Source organism: Camponotus vicinus, unplaced genomic scaffold, assembly GCF_025532165.1.
Source record: "Camponotus vicinus isolate PSW18456_S1 unplaced genomic scaffold, iyCamVici1.0 SCAF_10, whole genome shotgun sequence".
Taxonomy (NCBI): domain Eukaryota; kingdom Metazoa; phylum Arthropoda; class Insecta; order Hymenoptera; family Formicidae; genus Camponotus; species Camponotus vicinus.
Window position 1 is genome coordinate 6754981 of NW_028141946.1, and position 19030 is coordinate 6774010.

At 33.2% G+C, this 19030-nt stretch overlaps 1 protein-coding gene across 3 annotated transcripts in view; it reads left to right on the forward strand.

Annotated features, from left to right (window-relative positions):
* Appl (amyloid-beta-like protein) overlaps positions 1 to 19030 on the forward strand; it is a 43006-nt gene that overhangs the window by 19038 nt on the left and 4938 nt on the right. Inside the window, exons 2-14 of one of the 3 annotated variants that reach the window (XM_083079294.1) lie at positions 6141 to 6194; positions 6977 to 7108; positions 8703 to 8829; positions 11993 to 12083; positions 12557 to 12687; positions 16017 to 16242; positions 16500 to 16710; positions 16961 to 17143; positions 17706 to 17777; positions 17841 to 18031; positions 18228 to 18328; positions 18405 to 18631; positions 18841 to 18987. In XM_083079294.1, coding sequence (XP_082935420.1) covers positions 6141 to 6194; positions 6977 to 7108; positions 8703 to 8829; positions 11993 to 12083; positions 12557 to 12687; positions 16017 to 16242; positions 16500 to 16710; positions 16961 to 17143; positions 17706 to 17777; positions 17841 to 18031; positions 18228 to 18328; positions 18405 to 18631; positions 18841 to 18987 — 1893 coding nt within the window. Of the gene's footprint in view, positions 1 to 6140; positions 6195 to 6976; positions 7109 to 8702; positions 8830 to 11992; positions 12084 to 12556; positions 12688 to 16016; positions 16243 to 16499; positions 16711 to 16960; positions 17144 to 17705; positions 17778 to 17840; positions 18032 to 18167; positions 18329 to 18404; positions 18632 to 18840; positions 18988 to 19030 lie in introns of all 3 variants that reach the window. The other 2 variants (XM_083079293.1, XM_083079292.1) reach the window with 2 other exon arrangements.

Consider the following 19030-nt stretch of genomic DNA (forward strand, 5'->3'; position numbering starts at 1 on the left):
ATTCTCGATACTTTTCATAAAGGACAGTTGTTTCAATTTTTGACAAGAAATTTCTCTCGCCAAAAATATGAGATATGTATATCAATTATCGAATATTGTGTAGTTTTCATATCTTATTATTGTTCCATTATATTTCGGAACTAAGCTATGTGAAAGTTTGTATACGCAGCTTAACGCGCGTTTCCTCGTGGGAATAGTTAGCCCGTATTACAGTTAGTGCAACGTCGCCAACCCCCTAAATGTGCGGCTCTGAGGTGGTGTTGAGCAAGCCGCGACGCCGACCGCACACATCCCAGGAGATTCTGTCGCTGATATCGCCAAGTAATTTCCGCTAACGAGGAAACCATTTCGAACGGAAAGTCGCTTTTTCGAGAGAAAGAGAGAGAGAGACGCACTGATGAGGAATATTGATATTTCGAGCAACAGGATGTTATTTTAATTGAATCTTCCATGTCGCATGTTGTGTAAACGGATATGTGACTACAATGACGTATTTTACTTTTTGTAATCACGATTTTCAGAGAAGATGTTGCTTCAACTTGAATTTTTTTTATTTTCTATACTTTAAATTCTTGAAGAAAAATATATTTTAAAAAAACTGATTGCTAAAACACAGAAGTAATATGTGACTTTTTTGATCTGTTGAGAAATATTCATGTAGAATCGCCTCAGAAACTTTGAAAATCTTTGGGAAAGAAGCAACATTACAGTAATTATTTATTATTAATTTTTTATTATTATTTAAAATTTTATTTAAAATTATTAATTTTTTATTATTATTTAAAATTTCAAAATATAAGGGTTAATTTTATTTAGATTAACCATGATATGCAGGAGATAGTGGTTACTTTGAGAAAAAAAATATAATTAAACGGTTGTTAAATTTTATATAAACTGCTACTGGAAAATTTAGATTTTGACAAGTAATGGACATATATTATTTGTGACATAACGTTCAAGATATTAGAATATTTTAATATCTAAAGTATAAAACTGCATCTAAAGGAAAAAAGCAACTTCTAAACCATAAAAAAGCAATAAAGATCATTTTTTATCGAGCAATTTATCCCACAAATATTCAAGGTTACGGCAGCTGCTTGATCCCACTCTCCTTTCATTTCCCGTAAAAGCGAACGTAAACCACAGGATGCGAATATCACCGGCGACCAATTCGGAATATACCAGACACATCATGTTCGGCTAATCGATAAGCCGGCCACTGCAATCTGGATGATGATCATACCGTGCTCTGAAAGTGCTATTGCAACGTGTCGATCTACCGAAACACAAAGCCACCGCTAACAGCTCACGACTAAAATCACATACTCATCCTCGCGACCAGTGTTAGGGATACCGTGATAGCCTCTTTTAGTCTCTCTCGTGTCAAGATGAACTCGATACAATGATTCATATGATTCATATATATGATTATATAGTTATCTGTGTTTTTTCTCAAACATGTAGAAGTAAGTAAAATTATGATAGTTAAAGAATTATTATAATAATAATATCATATTTAATCAATAAATATTTATTATATCTTTATATTTATATTTATTATATCTTTATATTTAAATGATTATATTTAATTTTATTTAGAAATAAAAAATAAAAATATTTTTTAAGAATAGATTTTTTTATTTTATTAAAATATTATAGAGAAATGAAGATTATATTAATGATGTTATTATATATTATTTTACATCATTTGGTAGATGTAACGAAATATTATATATTCGAATGTTATTCCATTTGAGAACAATACATGAATACGTATACCTGTTCATACAAACAATATATTTTATTATTACCGTATGCAATCAATTTTCAAAAACTTGTATTTTTAAAATAATCGGATTTCTAAGAAACGTCTCGTCTTAAAGACGCAAATACCGATAAATTTGCATTTAGATACAATCACCGAAATCTGTATCGGCTGTTTAGCCATGTAAACAGGATACGCGAACTTTGCAAGAATCTCCTGAGGAATATCTATATGTTCGATCGTATAACGACGAGCAAAAATGAGATGCAATTATTCATCGAATTTTATCTAGGGCATAGCTTGAAATTTGAGTCCCCAGTCGTTATCCTGAGGCTCGGCGAGTTTACCGTTCCTACCACAGGGTAAACCTGTGTACGCCGGGGGTTACCGAATCGCTTCCGTACATAATGGCGCGCCATGTCGCGGATCTGCCCCTGACACAGCGACGTGGATCGATGAAATGCAAAGCACCGACGGCGTCGCGACGCCCCGCTCGCCCTCAACTCGCCGGATGGCCGGCCGGCCGGCGTCGCAATTTGCGAACGTAAACGAAATTATCGGCCGAACGGGGCAAAATGCCGCTCGTGAACGAGTAATTGGGTTAGCGCACATTTTCAGAGAACGTATCGCTCTATAATAAACGATCGTGATGATAGTAACGGCCCGCGTCGCTCGCGCGCATAGCTAATACCGCAGTCAATAATGCGACTAGTCTCGTGACGCAGTTGGGACTGTGTATAGTTACCCTCTGCATGTTTTCAGAGACACGTCATATAAAGCCTTGCACATTCTATGCTGAATATCTAATTGTACAAGGTATCAGAGCAATCTCTTCCCAAAAAAGGCTCTTGTAGCTTACCTCGAGAGCTTTTCAAAACACTATAATAAAGTATTTTTTTATCGAGCATTTTTCGAGTTGTGAGGCTTGAAATAATTTCTTAATTTTTACACAAACCATAAAATATCTAAAATATTTTTTTATTATCTTACATTAATATTTTTATGTACAAAATAATGAGAGGAATTAATTGATGTAAAGAAAATACATAATTGTTTCGAAAAAAAATATGTAATTGTTAATTGCAAATTACATATTTTTTCTTCGAAACAATTATGTGTTTTCTTTACACCAATTGATTCCTCTCATTATTTTGTACATAAAAGTATTAAGGTAAGATAATCGAAAAATGAATATTTTACTAGATATTTTATGGTTTATGTAAAATTAAGAGATTATTTCAAGCCTCATAACTCGAAAAGTACTCAATGAAAAAATACTTTATTATAGTGTTTTGAATCGAGGTAAGCTACAAGAGCTTCTTTTGGGAAGAGATTGCCCTGACACCCTATATAATAATAATAATGAGTCATCCAGTTATCAATCCAACGATTATATACGATGATTTTTGGAAGACACACACAGAAATAAAATCTATAATTAGACAACTATATTTATTAATAACGTGTTAATCTTTTCTACTTTTATATAGAGATTGTCAGGATATAGTAAAAAAAAAAAAGTTTTTTTTTACACATTGAGATTTCTCTTTACAATCCCAAAGAGTTCTTAAATATACATCTTGCATCGTAATCACGAAGATGATTCATGCAACTGGGTCGACGTGCAGATGGAAAGTGAAAAGATATGTAAGAACACTTACAATTTTTTTTTCAAGGAGCAATATACTGTAATGGATTTTTTTCGGACCCCCTCTTACGTCTATCTATAAATGATAAAATATTTCCCAAAAATTAATACATACTTAATTCTTTTTGAATTTTTACATTTGAAGATGTTGATATTTGTTGTTTTGTCGCGCTGATCGCGTAAATTGATGATGCAAAACAAACGTGCGATTTTTATTCGGGCGGAGCCGAATATTTTTCACTGAGATACGTCAATCTTGAATCCCGAAGCGCATACTTGAAGCGTGACCTCGCTTATGGTTGCAGCGCACACGATGCATGCCGATATTTACCAGGTGCAGCTCTGTAACCGCATGAAACGTTGCCGCACGATCAAAACAAGCGCGTCGATGGCGGCAGATGTGCGACATACGTATTTCTTCGTGTCTCTTTGCGAAATTCGATATCTGCCCGAGATATTCGATACAACCGGGTGGAGACACGACCTTGTTGATGGAACGGATTTAGACGATGTAAGTGACTTCAACAAGATCACATGCAATCACATGTTATTCAAGATTAAATCTGGAAAAAATTCGAGAAAATCGGAGAAATTGAAATGAAGAGCCTAATTGAAAGAAAGAGAAGGAGAAAATAATTTTTTTTCCTAAGGGAAAAAAAATTATTTGCTCGGATATCAAGCATTATTTAACGAGTCTCTGTTCAATATAATTAACTACTGAATATTGCGTCTGCCATAAATTATGAAAATGTACTATAAACATAATATCATGTAATCAGATACATACATGTAGATATCTCGTTTCCTGTTATATTTTATTTAATTTCTTTGGGAAAAAGCTTATCACAAGTTAGCTTATCTTACAAATCTATTCAGATTTTAAAAAATAATTTTTTTCGATATAAAATATGAGTAATTCGATATTCATCTCGATATTTATAAAGGAGAGATCTTTTTACTAGTCGAACGGAAATAACATATAAAAAAAAGATAATTTATTCCGATATGTATAACGGAAACTAAATCACATATAATTTCTCCTATTTTTTTCGTATCGTCATTCAATTATAATGACTATATATCGGAGCCTCGAATGACACTGCAATCTTCTGTATTGTAGTACAAAATTATCCCTTTTAATATGATATAATAATCGTTCAGGCGCTTGCAGAAAATAATCACCCGATATAACAAAATTAATATGTTATCTACGACGATAAACGGGCGCATAACTATCCGCAACTACCGCCATGTCTCCTTGATGCGTTAACGTATCAACCGAGGATCGTCTGTAATTATCGGACATTATCGAGTGATATAATTAGTCAGTTGAGTATTATGGAACGACGTAATTACGCTGCTACCATCTCTAATATGACTTCCTGTCTCCGCGAAATATTGATGTTTATATATCTCACCTCGTTAAAATGAGCGATTTATGATTTCTCAATCGTCATCCTTACAATGAATGTATGTATGATTTATAAAACAACTTCTAATCGTTCTTATTTCATCGTGATTTTTTAACAATCGACCTCTTTAGATTATTTTTTCTTAAATATTGTATCAATTTTTCTAAAGATAAAATAAAAATAAATATAGAGAGATATAGAAAATATAAAAATAAATATAGAGATATAGAATAAAAATAAAAATAGATTTTTTAAAATCAAAATTAGTAAGCGAGCGACGATTTTAATGTAAAAATTAATATTATTAAAATATAGAAAGAATTTTTAAATTGGGAATTTTTGGAAGCATCTTGTACATCTTATATATTGATATATTAGAGTATATGATATATTTAAAACACACAGTGAGATGTGTGTGTTATGTTCTTATTATATAAATTTCATATTAAAGATTATTTTTACTTACTTGAGATAATGAAATAAAATGCTCCATCCCGGAGATTTCATTGTGAGAACGTTGACATTAAATTATTGGACGACATTACAAGCTATTGTTGAGCAGGTAAAATGAAGGGTTTATGTCGTGGTCTTTAACACGTTTTAACCGAGTCAGCATTTGTTCCCATTACGTTTTCCTCTTCAAAATAACAAATTGGTCTGCAAAATCGAATTAGTAGAAATCATGCATTTAGGACAGGTCAAACTAGCAAATAAACGCAAAATAAAAATAATATGAAAATTAAAAACTTTTAATATTCCGTAAGAAATTATCAAAAGTTAATCAGCATTAATTGTAGAAGATATTATTTGACTTATTATTAATAATTTATATTAATTGATGAAGATAAATTTTTCTCTTTTTCCCCTGGAAAAATAAATGTGAAGCTTTACAAAATATATGCATTTTTATAATTACGTCTTATAAGTAAATATTTATATCATAGATAAATTTACTTTGTGTTTTAATTACAAATAAATTTACATTTAATAGGAAAAGAAAATAGATGCTTATATTATCGAAAAAAGTATATATTCTATGTTTTAATTACATCATAGAAATAATTCAATCATCTATTTAGCCGCTTTTATTCGTAGTCGAATACATTTTTTTTTAAACGAGTCAAGCATTTTTTCGAATCAGGTAATTCTGTAATACGAATAAATTATTTGCTTTTTTCTGTATGTCAAAGATTTGAATTCACGCGAGTAAGTACACGTTTGTAAGTAGTTTATCGAGGCGGAAAATGTTTTAACCACCCGTTTTCTCCTCCCGTTTGTATGCAGCTCAAATATTTTCTCTCACTTTGTGTTGCAGGCGGTGTCGGAGAGGCTCGAATTGGCACCAGCTGGCGGAAGATCAGAACCGCAGGTGAGTATCGTGAGAGAGTTCGCTCTAGCCTTATTCCTGCTTCAAAAGGAAACACCGCGAAATTATATCTTCTCGCGAAAATTTATCGTTGCTCTTCGTTTATAATTCCCGTCGAAGTTTGTTATTTTTTTTATTTTTGTTCGGAAACTAAATAAAATAATTCCTATGCTCAATTGAGATTATTGAATTTAAGATTTTTACTGTTTTATGAAGTTTATTAAATGTTTTATTAAATATTGTAATAGAGTAAATTACATAGATATATATATAAGATAAGGTAATGAGAATTTTGATTGATATTTTCTTTACATATTATTTTATATTTTAAATTTTACTGTTATATAAAAAATATAAGAACATATATGTATATATATATTTCTAAAAAATATTTTATATTTAAACAAAATACAAGTAGAAATAAAAAGTAGAAATTATTCAATAGGAAAATTTAAAATATTTTCCATAGAAAAATATTTGTAAGTGATTGTAAACAAAATAATTAAAATAAACAATTTATAAATATACGTTATATAGATTTTGTTTTTAATAGATAATTCGCAATGATTAAAATAAAAAGGATATTGAAAAAGCTTATTGACTTTTTTGTAATATCTTTTGTAAATGAAAAACAAAGATTTATTCAGTCGATAATTAAAATGATTTAAATGAATATAATTTTTTGAGAAGCGAAACACTTTGATGAAATTGTTGACTGAGCCAAATGTGTTTTCCGCTTTGAAACTAATATGTACTTTCAATGACCGTATCTTTCCTTACCTAAGGTCGCTACCTTGTGCGAACCTGGCGAGGTATATCTTGCTCAGCATATGGGAGAGCAGGGTCGATGGGTCTCCTCGACCGACAAGAAGAGCTGTATGACGGATAAGCTCGAGATCCTGGAGTATTGTAAGAAGGTAAGAAAAAAAAGGTCTATAAGATCACGCAACCATTAAATTGTTTTACACGTATAACATCGACGTTAAGTACGTATAGTCGATTAAGAGTTATATATAGACATTAAAAATAGATCTCTGACATTTTTCTGCTATCATCGAACTTTTTATTCCTCTCTTTTGCATCATTTCTCTATATTTTACAAAGGATATGAACGCGTATAAATATTTTGCTCGTGAGTTCCCTTAAAGCTTCCTTAAAAACAACATCTTCCATTGATGACATTTACTTATCGTTATTGCATACGTGAAAAATACAATACTTGATTTTAATTTTTGTTAACTAATCATTAAATCTTTGGGACTTTGAAAAGATTGAGAACGCATTCTAAAATAAATGGGTAAAAAGAAAGAAAAATATATTAAGATTGTAAAAATGGATAAAACACGAAAATGAGCACGCAATTCTATTCTAGATCTTTCACAAGTAGAGCACGGTGAAAGGCAAGACTAACTTTATGGATTACCGGATAATAACATTCTCCGTCTCGTTTATACGACACGTTCGCGCAATCCACCATATGCATAAGAGAAAGAAAGATAAACGTGCAGCTTGCACATGCGTACGTGCTCGTATTTGCTTATGCACGAGCACGAAGAAAAGTGACTGTCATTTCATGCGCCGGATATGTTGATCGATAAAAATCGTCGCCTCGCTTTCTCGTCGCGAAAACACGAAAGTACATTATTTGAGACGATTAAATTCGAGACATTTAAATTATCGGAACGAAATCAGAGGTAATAGAGACTCATTCGATTGAGAATCGTGTCTTAAAAAAAGAATTAAACTGCTGCGAGAGATTGATGAATTAATTAATTAAGACTTGCGGCGTGTTATTTAACATCGCGCCCGCTGCAGGCATGATTAAGAAGTCATTTAATAATCTTCCGGTGCCGTATAAATCGAATTTTCATCCCTTCGTTGATGCGCTTCAGTCACGACAAAACACCGAATTACGCGGTTGGTTACCTTTCCTGCCGTGAAAATAAAGTTAATCTTCGCCGATGACTTTATCGCGCGAGATTGCACAAGTCGACAATTGTTGCATCGTGAATTATTTATTTTGACACGCTTTGTCTAAATTTCTTGATGACGTGTAAAAAAAAATCGAAATGCATCATATATATAAAATATTCGTGTAACTACTCGATATTTTTTTCTCACTAATATTCCACGAGTAGCATGATCTTATTACATTTTTTACACTTTTATAAATTTAACAAATACATCTTTAATGTTGAGCTCCATTCCACATTCAACTTATAAAAAATGTATTATATGCTGAACTATTATCGATCCGCTGCAGAGAACTATATAACGTCACAAGCCGAGTCTATCAGATTTAATTCGCACATGAAGTGAATATAACGTTGCAAAACAGCTCGCATGATAGGAATACGCGTTTTTACGGCCTTTTAAATAAAGATTAGCAGATAAGTTGCCGTTCATTCGCGGTAATAACAGGCTTGCTTAGTGTGCATGTATGCTCGATAATTACCTTTACAGATGCGCGATTACTGTCTGGTCAAACTACTTGCTAATGATACTTTCTAGGCTTACCCGAAGAGAGATATCACCAACATCGTCGAATCATCGCACTATGTCAGAGTCGGCGGATGGTGCAAGCCCGGAAGGAACAAGTGCAAACTTTCGCGATGGGTGAAACCTTATAGATGTCTGGGTGAGTAATAATAATGATATTTTTACGCCGAGCAGCACGAAAATTATGACACTTGTGTATCGCAATTTTTCGCAAACTTCCTTGTGTCAGTATCACAAATATCTCCCGCAAGATTAAAACTTCTGTAATTTTAATGGATTGAATTTTTTAAATCCTAAATATGTGAAAAAGGAGTTTACATTAATTTTTACATATCTTGTCGGGAATGTCACGATGTACTAAGTTTCTGGGTTAACATAAAGTAATAATTTAACGCGAACGTATCGCGACATAAATAAAACCCTCGGGGAAAACGGGATGACATAAACGGGATGTAGATTTATATAAGCTTCAATATTTATTATATTGATATCTCAGTTGATTGATTGATAGTGGGATAGAAAATTTTTGCATAAAAAATAGCTCGATAGTCGTGATGGAAAATCTTCGCGGTGAATTTTGCGATAATATCTGCTTTTTGGTCTGCTTTAAAACTAAGAACATGTTGGTTCCGATGGGTCGTAAGCTCATCGATAATGCGGTAGCGGTGGCCATGAGAAATGGATAGATCGATCTTCGACGGCGGGGATTTAGTTATAAATTTAGCAGGACGCTCGATCTGTTCTGGAAAAATTCAATTTGTAGAGTCAATACGCTGTGTAACGGGCAACGCGATATTTTCTGTCGGATTGTCTGCTCGGCTACCTTCCTGATCAGGCTTTTTATCGCGCTGAAAAAACGAAAGAACTATCACAAACGTGACATCGCGCAATAGCAGAATTCAAGAGATCGCACTTACTTTTCTTTCTTCCCTCGTATGATTACTCACTTCCGAAGCAATTGACAAGTGTAGCGAATATCTTTATTTGACTTTGTAAACCTTTTTTCCGTACAATTAAATGATTCACTGCAAGAGAGAGGTAAATTTATAATCTTGTAACATCTACCTTAGATCTCTTTCCCTTCACGTTAATTAAAGTGCATCTTATAAATTATGAACTGATTCCGTTCTTACTCTGATTTCTTCAATTTACATAGAATACTTATATAACTGCGGAATATTCTACGTCAAATAACGCGAAGTTTTGATGAAATCGGTAAAAAAAGATATTAGATAAGATTCATTAAAATATAAGAAAAATGTATTTGTGCAAGCTCTATTTTACTATTACCAGATGAAAATATTGCATTTTTTAATTTTAAATAATTTTATTTTAACATATTTTTAATTAAAGTAGTAATTGCAAATATATATATATATTCGATATTGAAAAACTGCAAAGTTGCGGAACGATGATAATTTACTTTCCGTCCGCTTCACAAGTTCGTTTAAAAAACCACCATTAAAGTTTGACGTAACACTTGTATACTTGCATTTTACAGTGAAAAGTTACTTAAAAGACAGTGATTTTTTTCTAATTGAGAATCTAGACATCTAGAATATATATTTACATCATTGAAATAAATAATTACATCAAAATGTGGATAATGTAATGACACAAAATCATATCAGTGATATATTTTTTAAGTGAAAAATCTCGTAAAATACGAGTTATTTATATACATAGAACATATACAGAAAGCTGTGACAGACATAGAATTTGAAAAACTTCAAATTTTACTTCATTTTAAGCGCTCTGTTAAAACGTTGAAAATTATATATATGCTTCTCATCTCCTAATTGTGTCAAATAAACGCTATTATTCCGATTGGTCACGCGTGTATAAATAATCATGTCGTTTGTTTAATGTCTGCAATTGTTTTCATTAATTTGTCTGTCTAATATTCTTACGTAAAACTGACTATAAAGCATCAGGTTCTTTTATTCTATTTAATTTTTTGTCTTGTGTTATCATCTTTTTCAACAATACTTATAAAGTAGAATACGTTCTCTTTTAGATAAAAATATATCTGTGCGTTTAGCTTTTTATTATACTTTTATTCTGATAAGAATGGGAAAGAATGACAGATATATACGAAATATACTGGAACAAATCAGGCAAGTGGTTAATACCCTCGAAGGGCTGCGTGACTAGCTCTATTGATCAGCCCTGGTGAATGTACCGATGCGTCATCCTCTAGACGCATTTCCATTCCGCTGTCTGTCTTCTTATTTCTTCCTTTTGCATATTCTTCTATTGCACTTATAAAGCTCTGTACAAAGGAATGATACATGCAAACAAATACACTATCGGGAAATAGTCGTTGTTTATTTTTTATATTCATCTTTCTTACACTGAAATGTTCTCACAAACGCAGACATACTATTATATATAATGTATATTTATATACATAATTCTTCTACTTTAATATTATATTTATATGATAGTGCATATTTTGATATAGAAAATCTCAAGTAATAATATTTTAAAAATTATTTTTTAATAAATTTTATGTTGATTTGTCTTTAGAAAAATCATTATATAAGGGAAACTATTGTTATGTTGAAACTTTCCAATATTTAAGCAGTATAATTAAATCCGGAATTAAAATAATTCAAAGTTTATTTGAATTTAAATGAAAAATAAAATTTTGTTATTTGTTTATTATTCTAATTTTTAACTCGCTTAATAAAACAATTTTATTTTAAGGAAGAATTAGATGGAGAGATCAACTACGTCAAAAGTTAAATTTTGAACTCACTTTTAAAAATGATTTGTACCTTGAAACTTTAATTTGGGATAAATTAATTTATCACCGAATCTGTCATTAAATTACAATTAAGAATTCTGAAAAGACATCCAATAGATAAAATATATAAAATATGTAGAAATATATATATATTGGATGGACTCTATCGATTTCTATCTAAAAATGCAACGACTAAAAACTAAAGTGGCAAGATATATAAAGCTTATTTTAAATAGACGCCTCGTGTTTGAAGAGAGTCATATAGGTGGATGACAACTATTGATTTCATATGTGTATATAACATACATATCTATACAGATGTATAAATAGTCGTCGACAAATGTATACTTTAACTGCTGTCACAATATAATTCATAGAATTTTTTCTTTAAAGAAGAGAGAGAGAGAGAGAGAGAGAGAGAGAGAGAGAGATTGCATCGATAAAAAAATAGCGAATGAGAATAAATACTGACACAATACCTGACCTTTACTAGTTTAATCGAGCCTCTTCTTGAATTCGAGCTACTGCAATATGTACCATTTGCTACTTTCAGAGGGACCCTTCCAGAGCGACGCACTTCTCGTGCCGGAGGGCTGTCTCTTTGATCATCTTCATAATCAAACAAAATGCTGGGATTCTCACAGGTAACAAACGTATATATACGCGAATACATCTCCGTTAAACGAAATTATTTCTCGAGTGAGTTTAAGCTTACAACGTCCGCGTACCATCAAAGCGATTGAGCAATTCGAGCAAGAATAGTTTAAACGTAGCCTTTCCGTTTTAAAGGAAGGAAGCAAAGGATTTGATTTTTGATCCCATTGAGTTTGCTATTGCATTGTTAATGAGTCATTATAAATAAGTTTACCGCTCTTTTGTCTTTACATACGCATTTCATAAATCTTCTATTAATTATTCCACATCTTATTATCGCGTACTTAATTAAATATACAATTACTTTGTTAATGAGCGATGTTAGTTATTCGCCATCTTCGCGAATTGATCTCACGATGTTGCAAGTTGATGTGAAGATCGCGATGCTGCAAATCCGTTTATCGTAGGAGATCAAGTGTGTCCTTGGGTACACATGACTGCAACAAGGGGATTTATGTTACAGTTGGAACACCACGGCGGCGGAGACCTGTCGGGAGCGAAACATGAACCTGCGTAGCTTCGCGATGCTGCTTCCGTGCGGTATATCCCTGTTTTCCGGTGTCGAGTTTGTTTGCTGTCCGAAACACCTGAAAGGTACGTAACGTACGTACGCTTGCTTTATCACTCATACTTTTCATTCATTCATTCATACTTGGCGTTTTGCACGAGCGAGAGACGCAGCGAATCGCAACGTCAGGGATAAGCGAAGATGCGCGCGAAGAAGTCGCTTTCGCGAGCTTTCGAGGGAAGCGAATAATTATATAACGTTCTCCACGGTGCGAAAATCGCACCGGCTTCATCTTCATGCATATTCCATCGGTGCGAACGTTTCGCTGCGTCTGCATCTCGTACCGCGATATCCTTTCCAGATGCGAGCTCGAGCGTCTCTTCTTTTTACCGTAAAGTGGGAGTATTTGCGGCGATTTCCTACTTTGAGACCTAACGTTCGCGAATCTATCTCTATTAAATATATTAAATTTTTAATTACGATGTAAAATTCAAACGTATAAAATTTGTCATAAATAGTATTTTTAAGCAAATAATTCCACAAGTTGAAACTTATAAGTTTTTTTACTTATTTTTTTTTAATTTATAATTTATAATTTAATTTATAATTTAATTTAATAATTTACTTATAATTTATAATTTAACTTATAATTTAATTTGAAAAAGAAATTATTCTTGGTTTTATACGTTTATTGTTCGAAGTAAGACTGTAATAATATGGAAGACTACAATCACTAAGTACATAATCCTATTTTACGGTATAAGAGAACAATGAAATATTAAATAATCGTAGCGCAACATTGGATAAATTCATTATGCAAAATCCATTGACTTTTCTCACTCGCATTTATTATTTACTTTGATAATATTATTAAACGCGTACATTCTTTTCTACAAAGTCTTGTATCGTACAGCTTTTACTTTGATGCGATGTCTCTCGTAATATCATAGTATTATTTCGCCTTTATGTTATTTCATTTTGTACAGCGATTAATGGAATGCGTATCTAATCAAAAAGCATATCGAAAAGGAGAAAATCAGAGAAGCATGAATATTTACGACGAATTCGCGGCGTATTTATTGCGCGGTAGAAATACTCGGCTGTTCGTTTTCAATCGACTGTCACAAAGAACAAAAAGAGAGGACGACTATAGGAGAGTGCAAAGAGAGTGTATTAAACGAGGGGTGCCACCTACTTCGTCTCGCTTCCTTCCTCGTCTCCTTCCAACACCCTAGCTGGCTCGAGTCACCCTCCGCAAGCTCTCTCTCTCTCTCTCCCTCTTTCTCCTCCCCCTCTCTTTCCCTCGTCACAAGCTCTCTTGTCTTCTCTCTCTCGTGCAATCAATAATGTTCGCCGCCGACGTTCCCGACGACTGCGCAACGTAACATGCCGTAGCTTTCGGCGTCGCTGCGCAACTTTTCTTTCCTATACATCATATATAATAGGCTTGATTAACACGCACGAGGGGCTGTCCGTTTTATCCGCTATGTGCGCCTGCTTGAATGTTATGTTCCATTATTTTCAGGATAGGTAATGTTACTCTGGGATGAGACATGTCGTCCGAAGAATGAAAAAACTATATTAAATAAAGTTAAGGTATTAATGTTCAGGGAAATAGATATTGGAGCGCTCGGTAATAGATATACTTGACGAACATGAGATTTTTTTCATCTTTGTTTTTTTGAAAAATTAAAATGATATCTCTTCATTGAAACAATTTTAGAAACATTATCATTTAATATCTTAATAACTAAGTTCCAACTTAAGGCTCTTACGATAAAACGAGTTATTAAAGTTGAAATAAAAAACTCAAGTTGCTAGAAAAATGATTCTTTGAAACATGCTTTAAACTTTGATTTAAAAAGTATTGTTATCTTGATATTTGTACATTTTAATTTCTGAAAAGATCTAATTTTAGATCAGCTTCACTCCAATATTTGATTATATAAAAACGCTCAATTTATATAAATAAAATACATATGAACGAATTTATTATTGAAAATAAATTAATTATTTCAAAAATATATAATACAAAATGCGTTTTTTATAGTATACCTGTTCAACAATATCTTTGTTACATTGGTATTGATAGCTTTCAATTTCTGTCATCTTTGTATACTTTTCCGTTTGACATTTTCGATCGATTCCGGATAAACCATTCTCGCGTGGTATCTATAACTCTCTATGACGAACAATCGTGACATAAGGCAACCTCCGGAGAAACTGCCAACGCTTGCAGTTACCGCATATCTATCGTGTGACCCAGATAAAACGACGACGCAGGTGGATATGGTCAAAGGAGACTTTTGTCTGTCTTTGCAAAAGTCGAGAAGTCGTCTCATCAGAGTATCTATTCTCGGCGAATGAGACACATCTCGGGAACCTAGTTAGCCAAGATGCGTTCCGCTTCTTCTTCATGGTAACTCGGAAATTAGAAATTCTAAACAGGAAAGATGCGACACCGGAATGAGAATGAAATGCGTTTTAACGTAAACGCGTTAAAATACATTCAAATTTCATGCTATTTCATCGACGGCAATCTTCTCTGATTATCCCTAATATCACATAGATATTTCGCAAGAAGCGTTTAACAAAAATTTATCGCGCGTGAATTTCTAATTTTTTTAAATTGAACTAACAACTTAAAAATATTGAAATATTTACAATTTTTACAGAATAAATATTTACAATTTTTAGACTAAATTTTTCTATCGATCGATTTGTAGGTCCATCTTTTACGGAGATTATAAGTGTCTGTTTGTAGAAGTTATTTCGATATTCAGCTCGCTATTTGTTTACATGGAAGAATCGAAACCTGCTTTGATTGTCGTCAATTATGTCTGATAAAATTATCAAATTGCAATGCATGCACAATCGTATTGACTCCCCGTTCTTTCCGAGTATGAATATCGATAAATAATCAAGTGGCAGTCCACTGCCAGTGTATCACTGGTGCGCGCATTGATTTAGATTATAGGCCAGAATTCCGCGGAGCTATCTGCGGCCAGCCCAATCCCGTCCATTTACTATTCAAACAATGGCAGTCGATATACTGGAATGTGCGCGCAGACAGGAATTCCAATAATTGCACCTATCGCACAGAATATGTATGTGTGCGCGATGGATGCGAGTGTGTGCGTGTGTACATGTGCGTATACTAAGTCGTTAGGTATTGTTAGAGAAACGCGAGAAAAACGTGGAAAGATATTTTCATGACGAACGCAGTAATATCGTGTGTTAATAAAATGTCCTCTGTTTTTTTTTTTACGCAAGTTTCGCGCAACGGGAAATCCATTTATTTAGGATCGGATTCAATGCGCATTGTTTTATATTTGTGTAATAATTGAATTGTTTGGATTTGTAAAGATGCATATCAAAGAAATAAAACGCGTGAACTATATTTCTCTTCTTGCAGAGAACGTGAAAGTGAAGAAACCGATTGATTTGCCCATCCCGAAGAGCATGGACGACGATCTCGATGAGGACGAGGATGATCTTGATGATGAAGATGATCTGGACACTGACGCTGAGGACGACGATAACTCTGACGGTGATCTCGACGACGTGCTTAGCGATCAACCCGACGAGGATGAAAGTGAAGAGGAATACGACGATCTCGACGATTACGATACGACCACTAGGTAGTGATAAATACAGAGCAATGTCTTTGTTTTAGAGAGATTTGTATTTTTTATATTTATTTCAATAAATATAAAGTCAATTAAAGCTCTGCCTCTTTTCAAAATTAAAAAGAAAATCAAATCTAAATAGCTTAAATTATAATTAGCTTAAAGAGTTTATTATAATTATAATTAGACATATTATTATAATTAAACATAAATCATTTATTATATATTTATTTTAATATAAATATAATATTATCTTAATATAATATTAGTCGACCATCAACGACCGTTTCCACGACGGAGAAAGCCAAGCAGGAGGCGACGGCGATGCCGCTGCCGGTCAGCACGAGCACGCAGCAGCCATCCCAACCGCAGGGTACGCCTGATCCTTATCTGACACACTTCGATCCGCGATCCGAACATCAGAGTTACAAGCAAGCTCAGATGCGACTTGAGGAGGTGCATAAGGAGAAAGTGACGAAAGTAAGTTCGATTATAGTAGCAATAGAGAAAGTGAGGCAATCTTAATGTGTACACCTGGTAACACTATATTGTATCATATCTTCACCTATAAAAAATGGAGAAAGCAAACACAGAGTATAATCAATTAGATTAAGCAGAAATTTATATTTGAGAGAAATGAAATAAGAGAAACAAACCGTATATGTTTGGAAGAGGAAATATTATGGCGCGGGACATTGGTGTCGAAATCTTTGTGCTACAACGCTTTCAGGTGATGAAGGATTGGAGTGACCTCGAGGAGAGATATCAGGACATCAGGGCCCACGATCCCGTCGCCGCGGATGCTTTCAAACGCTGGATGACGGCGCGATTCCAAGAGACAGTTGCCGCGCTCGAGGAGAGCGGCGCCGCCGAAAAGCATCAGTTAAGCGCGATGCATCAACAGAGAGTGCAAGTACGTGGAAGTTATGTGATATGAATCATGAATGTATTCAATGTCAATCCGTCAGTTTGAAACATTATGAATTATGGCAACAAGATCAATTTTAATTATTAATTAATTATAAATTATTAATATAATTATTTATATAATTATTTATATAATTATTAATATAATTATTATTATTATTATTATATAATTATTAATATAATTATAAAATTAATTATTATTAATTAATTATAAAATTTTCTAAATTAGGTTTATGTTATTTTCAAACTAAATGATTTGTCCATAAATTTAAAGAATATTGAATGAAGATAGATGTATTTTTAATTATCTCTAATTATTATTATTTTTTTAATAAATGACAAGAACTTGTAACAGTATGATATCTTTTTTTCATATAAAGGAATATATTTGATCTATACAAATATGTGAAAAATATAAACTAAAATATAAACAAAATATATATATTATTATTGTTCAAAATTTTATCATAATTATTACTCATTTTTTGAGCGATAACAGGCAAATTATTAAGTAAAAATTATATTCTACAATAATTTTATTTTCTTAGGAGGCTGTTAAACAGAGAAATGAAGAAGCCATGGCATGTTACACAGCGGCACTTAACGAAACGCCGCCGAATGTAAGTTTCCCTATACTTTTATGCAAAAAATAATTTTTACAATTGCTGTATGTGTTTTTATAGATGCACCGCATTCAAAAATGCTTGCAAAAGTTACTCAGAGCCCTTCACAAGGACAGACACCATACAATTGCTCATTACAAGCATCTCCTCGATAGCAGTTTGGAACAGGCGCAACGGGAGAAACCAGCCACTTTGGAGCATCTGGCGGAAATCGATAGGATTACCAACCAGAGTCTCTTGATGTTGGAACGGTAACGTATATATTTTATTCTATAGTTTTGCCTTGAATACATTAAATACGCGAATCACGCGATACGATTTACACGCAAAGCGAAAACCGCGGTCGCAAAAACGTTAGAGACTCATTTTTTCTTTTCTTATGTTCAGATATCCAGACCTAAGCGCGAAGATTGGCCGTCTCATGGACGATTACGTTTTGGCCCTCAGGAGTAAAGATGAAACTCCGGGATTGCTGCTGGCGATGACGCGGGAAGCAGAAGCAGCCATTCTAGACAAGTACCAAGCTGATGTTGCCAGCAAGCAGCAAGGTATTTATGATGAGTTATCAAATAATTATTAAATTTGTACAAACGAATGTGTTTTACTATATTTCATACTTTACAGAGAAGGAACATCAGAAGCAGCTCGAGCGGGCGCGCAAAGAGCAACGTAAAGTGGAACGCGGCGAACTGCGCACAGAGCAGGAACAACACGAGGAAAATGATTCAGCAATTGATACCAAGGATATTCCTCAGCAATCGGAGCAAACCGTCGCGGTCGCTGCCATGCATAATGAGGGCGTAGTCAGAGCAGCTCACAGCATGACTCATGATGTTTCTCATTCCGAGCCGGTAAGAGAAGTGCAACTATAATGTTTAAAACATAATTATCATTTTTTTAAAATTCATTATTTATACTTATTATTTATCAATTAAATTTTATAGATTTATTAAATAGAAATAAAATAATATAATATATGTATGATACATAATATATTTAATAAAAAATATCTTTATGAATTTCTTGTTGTTACAATCAACAAAACATATTACTTTCCCAGGGTTACTCTGTAAGGCGAGAAGTGTATCATAGAGAAAGTCGATCCGTGTATTTCACACTTGCATTTGCTGGCATAGCACTCATGGCAGCTGCAGTTGTAGCAGTCGCGGTATTCAAGAGACGCAGTGCGAGAAGTCCTCACAGCCAGGTATGTTGTCACATTAAAAAACACATTGGTATCATTGCAGTTG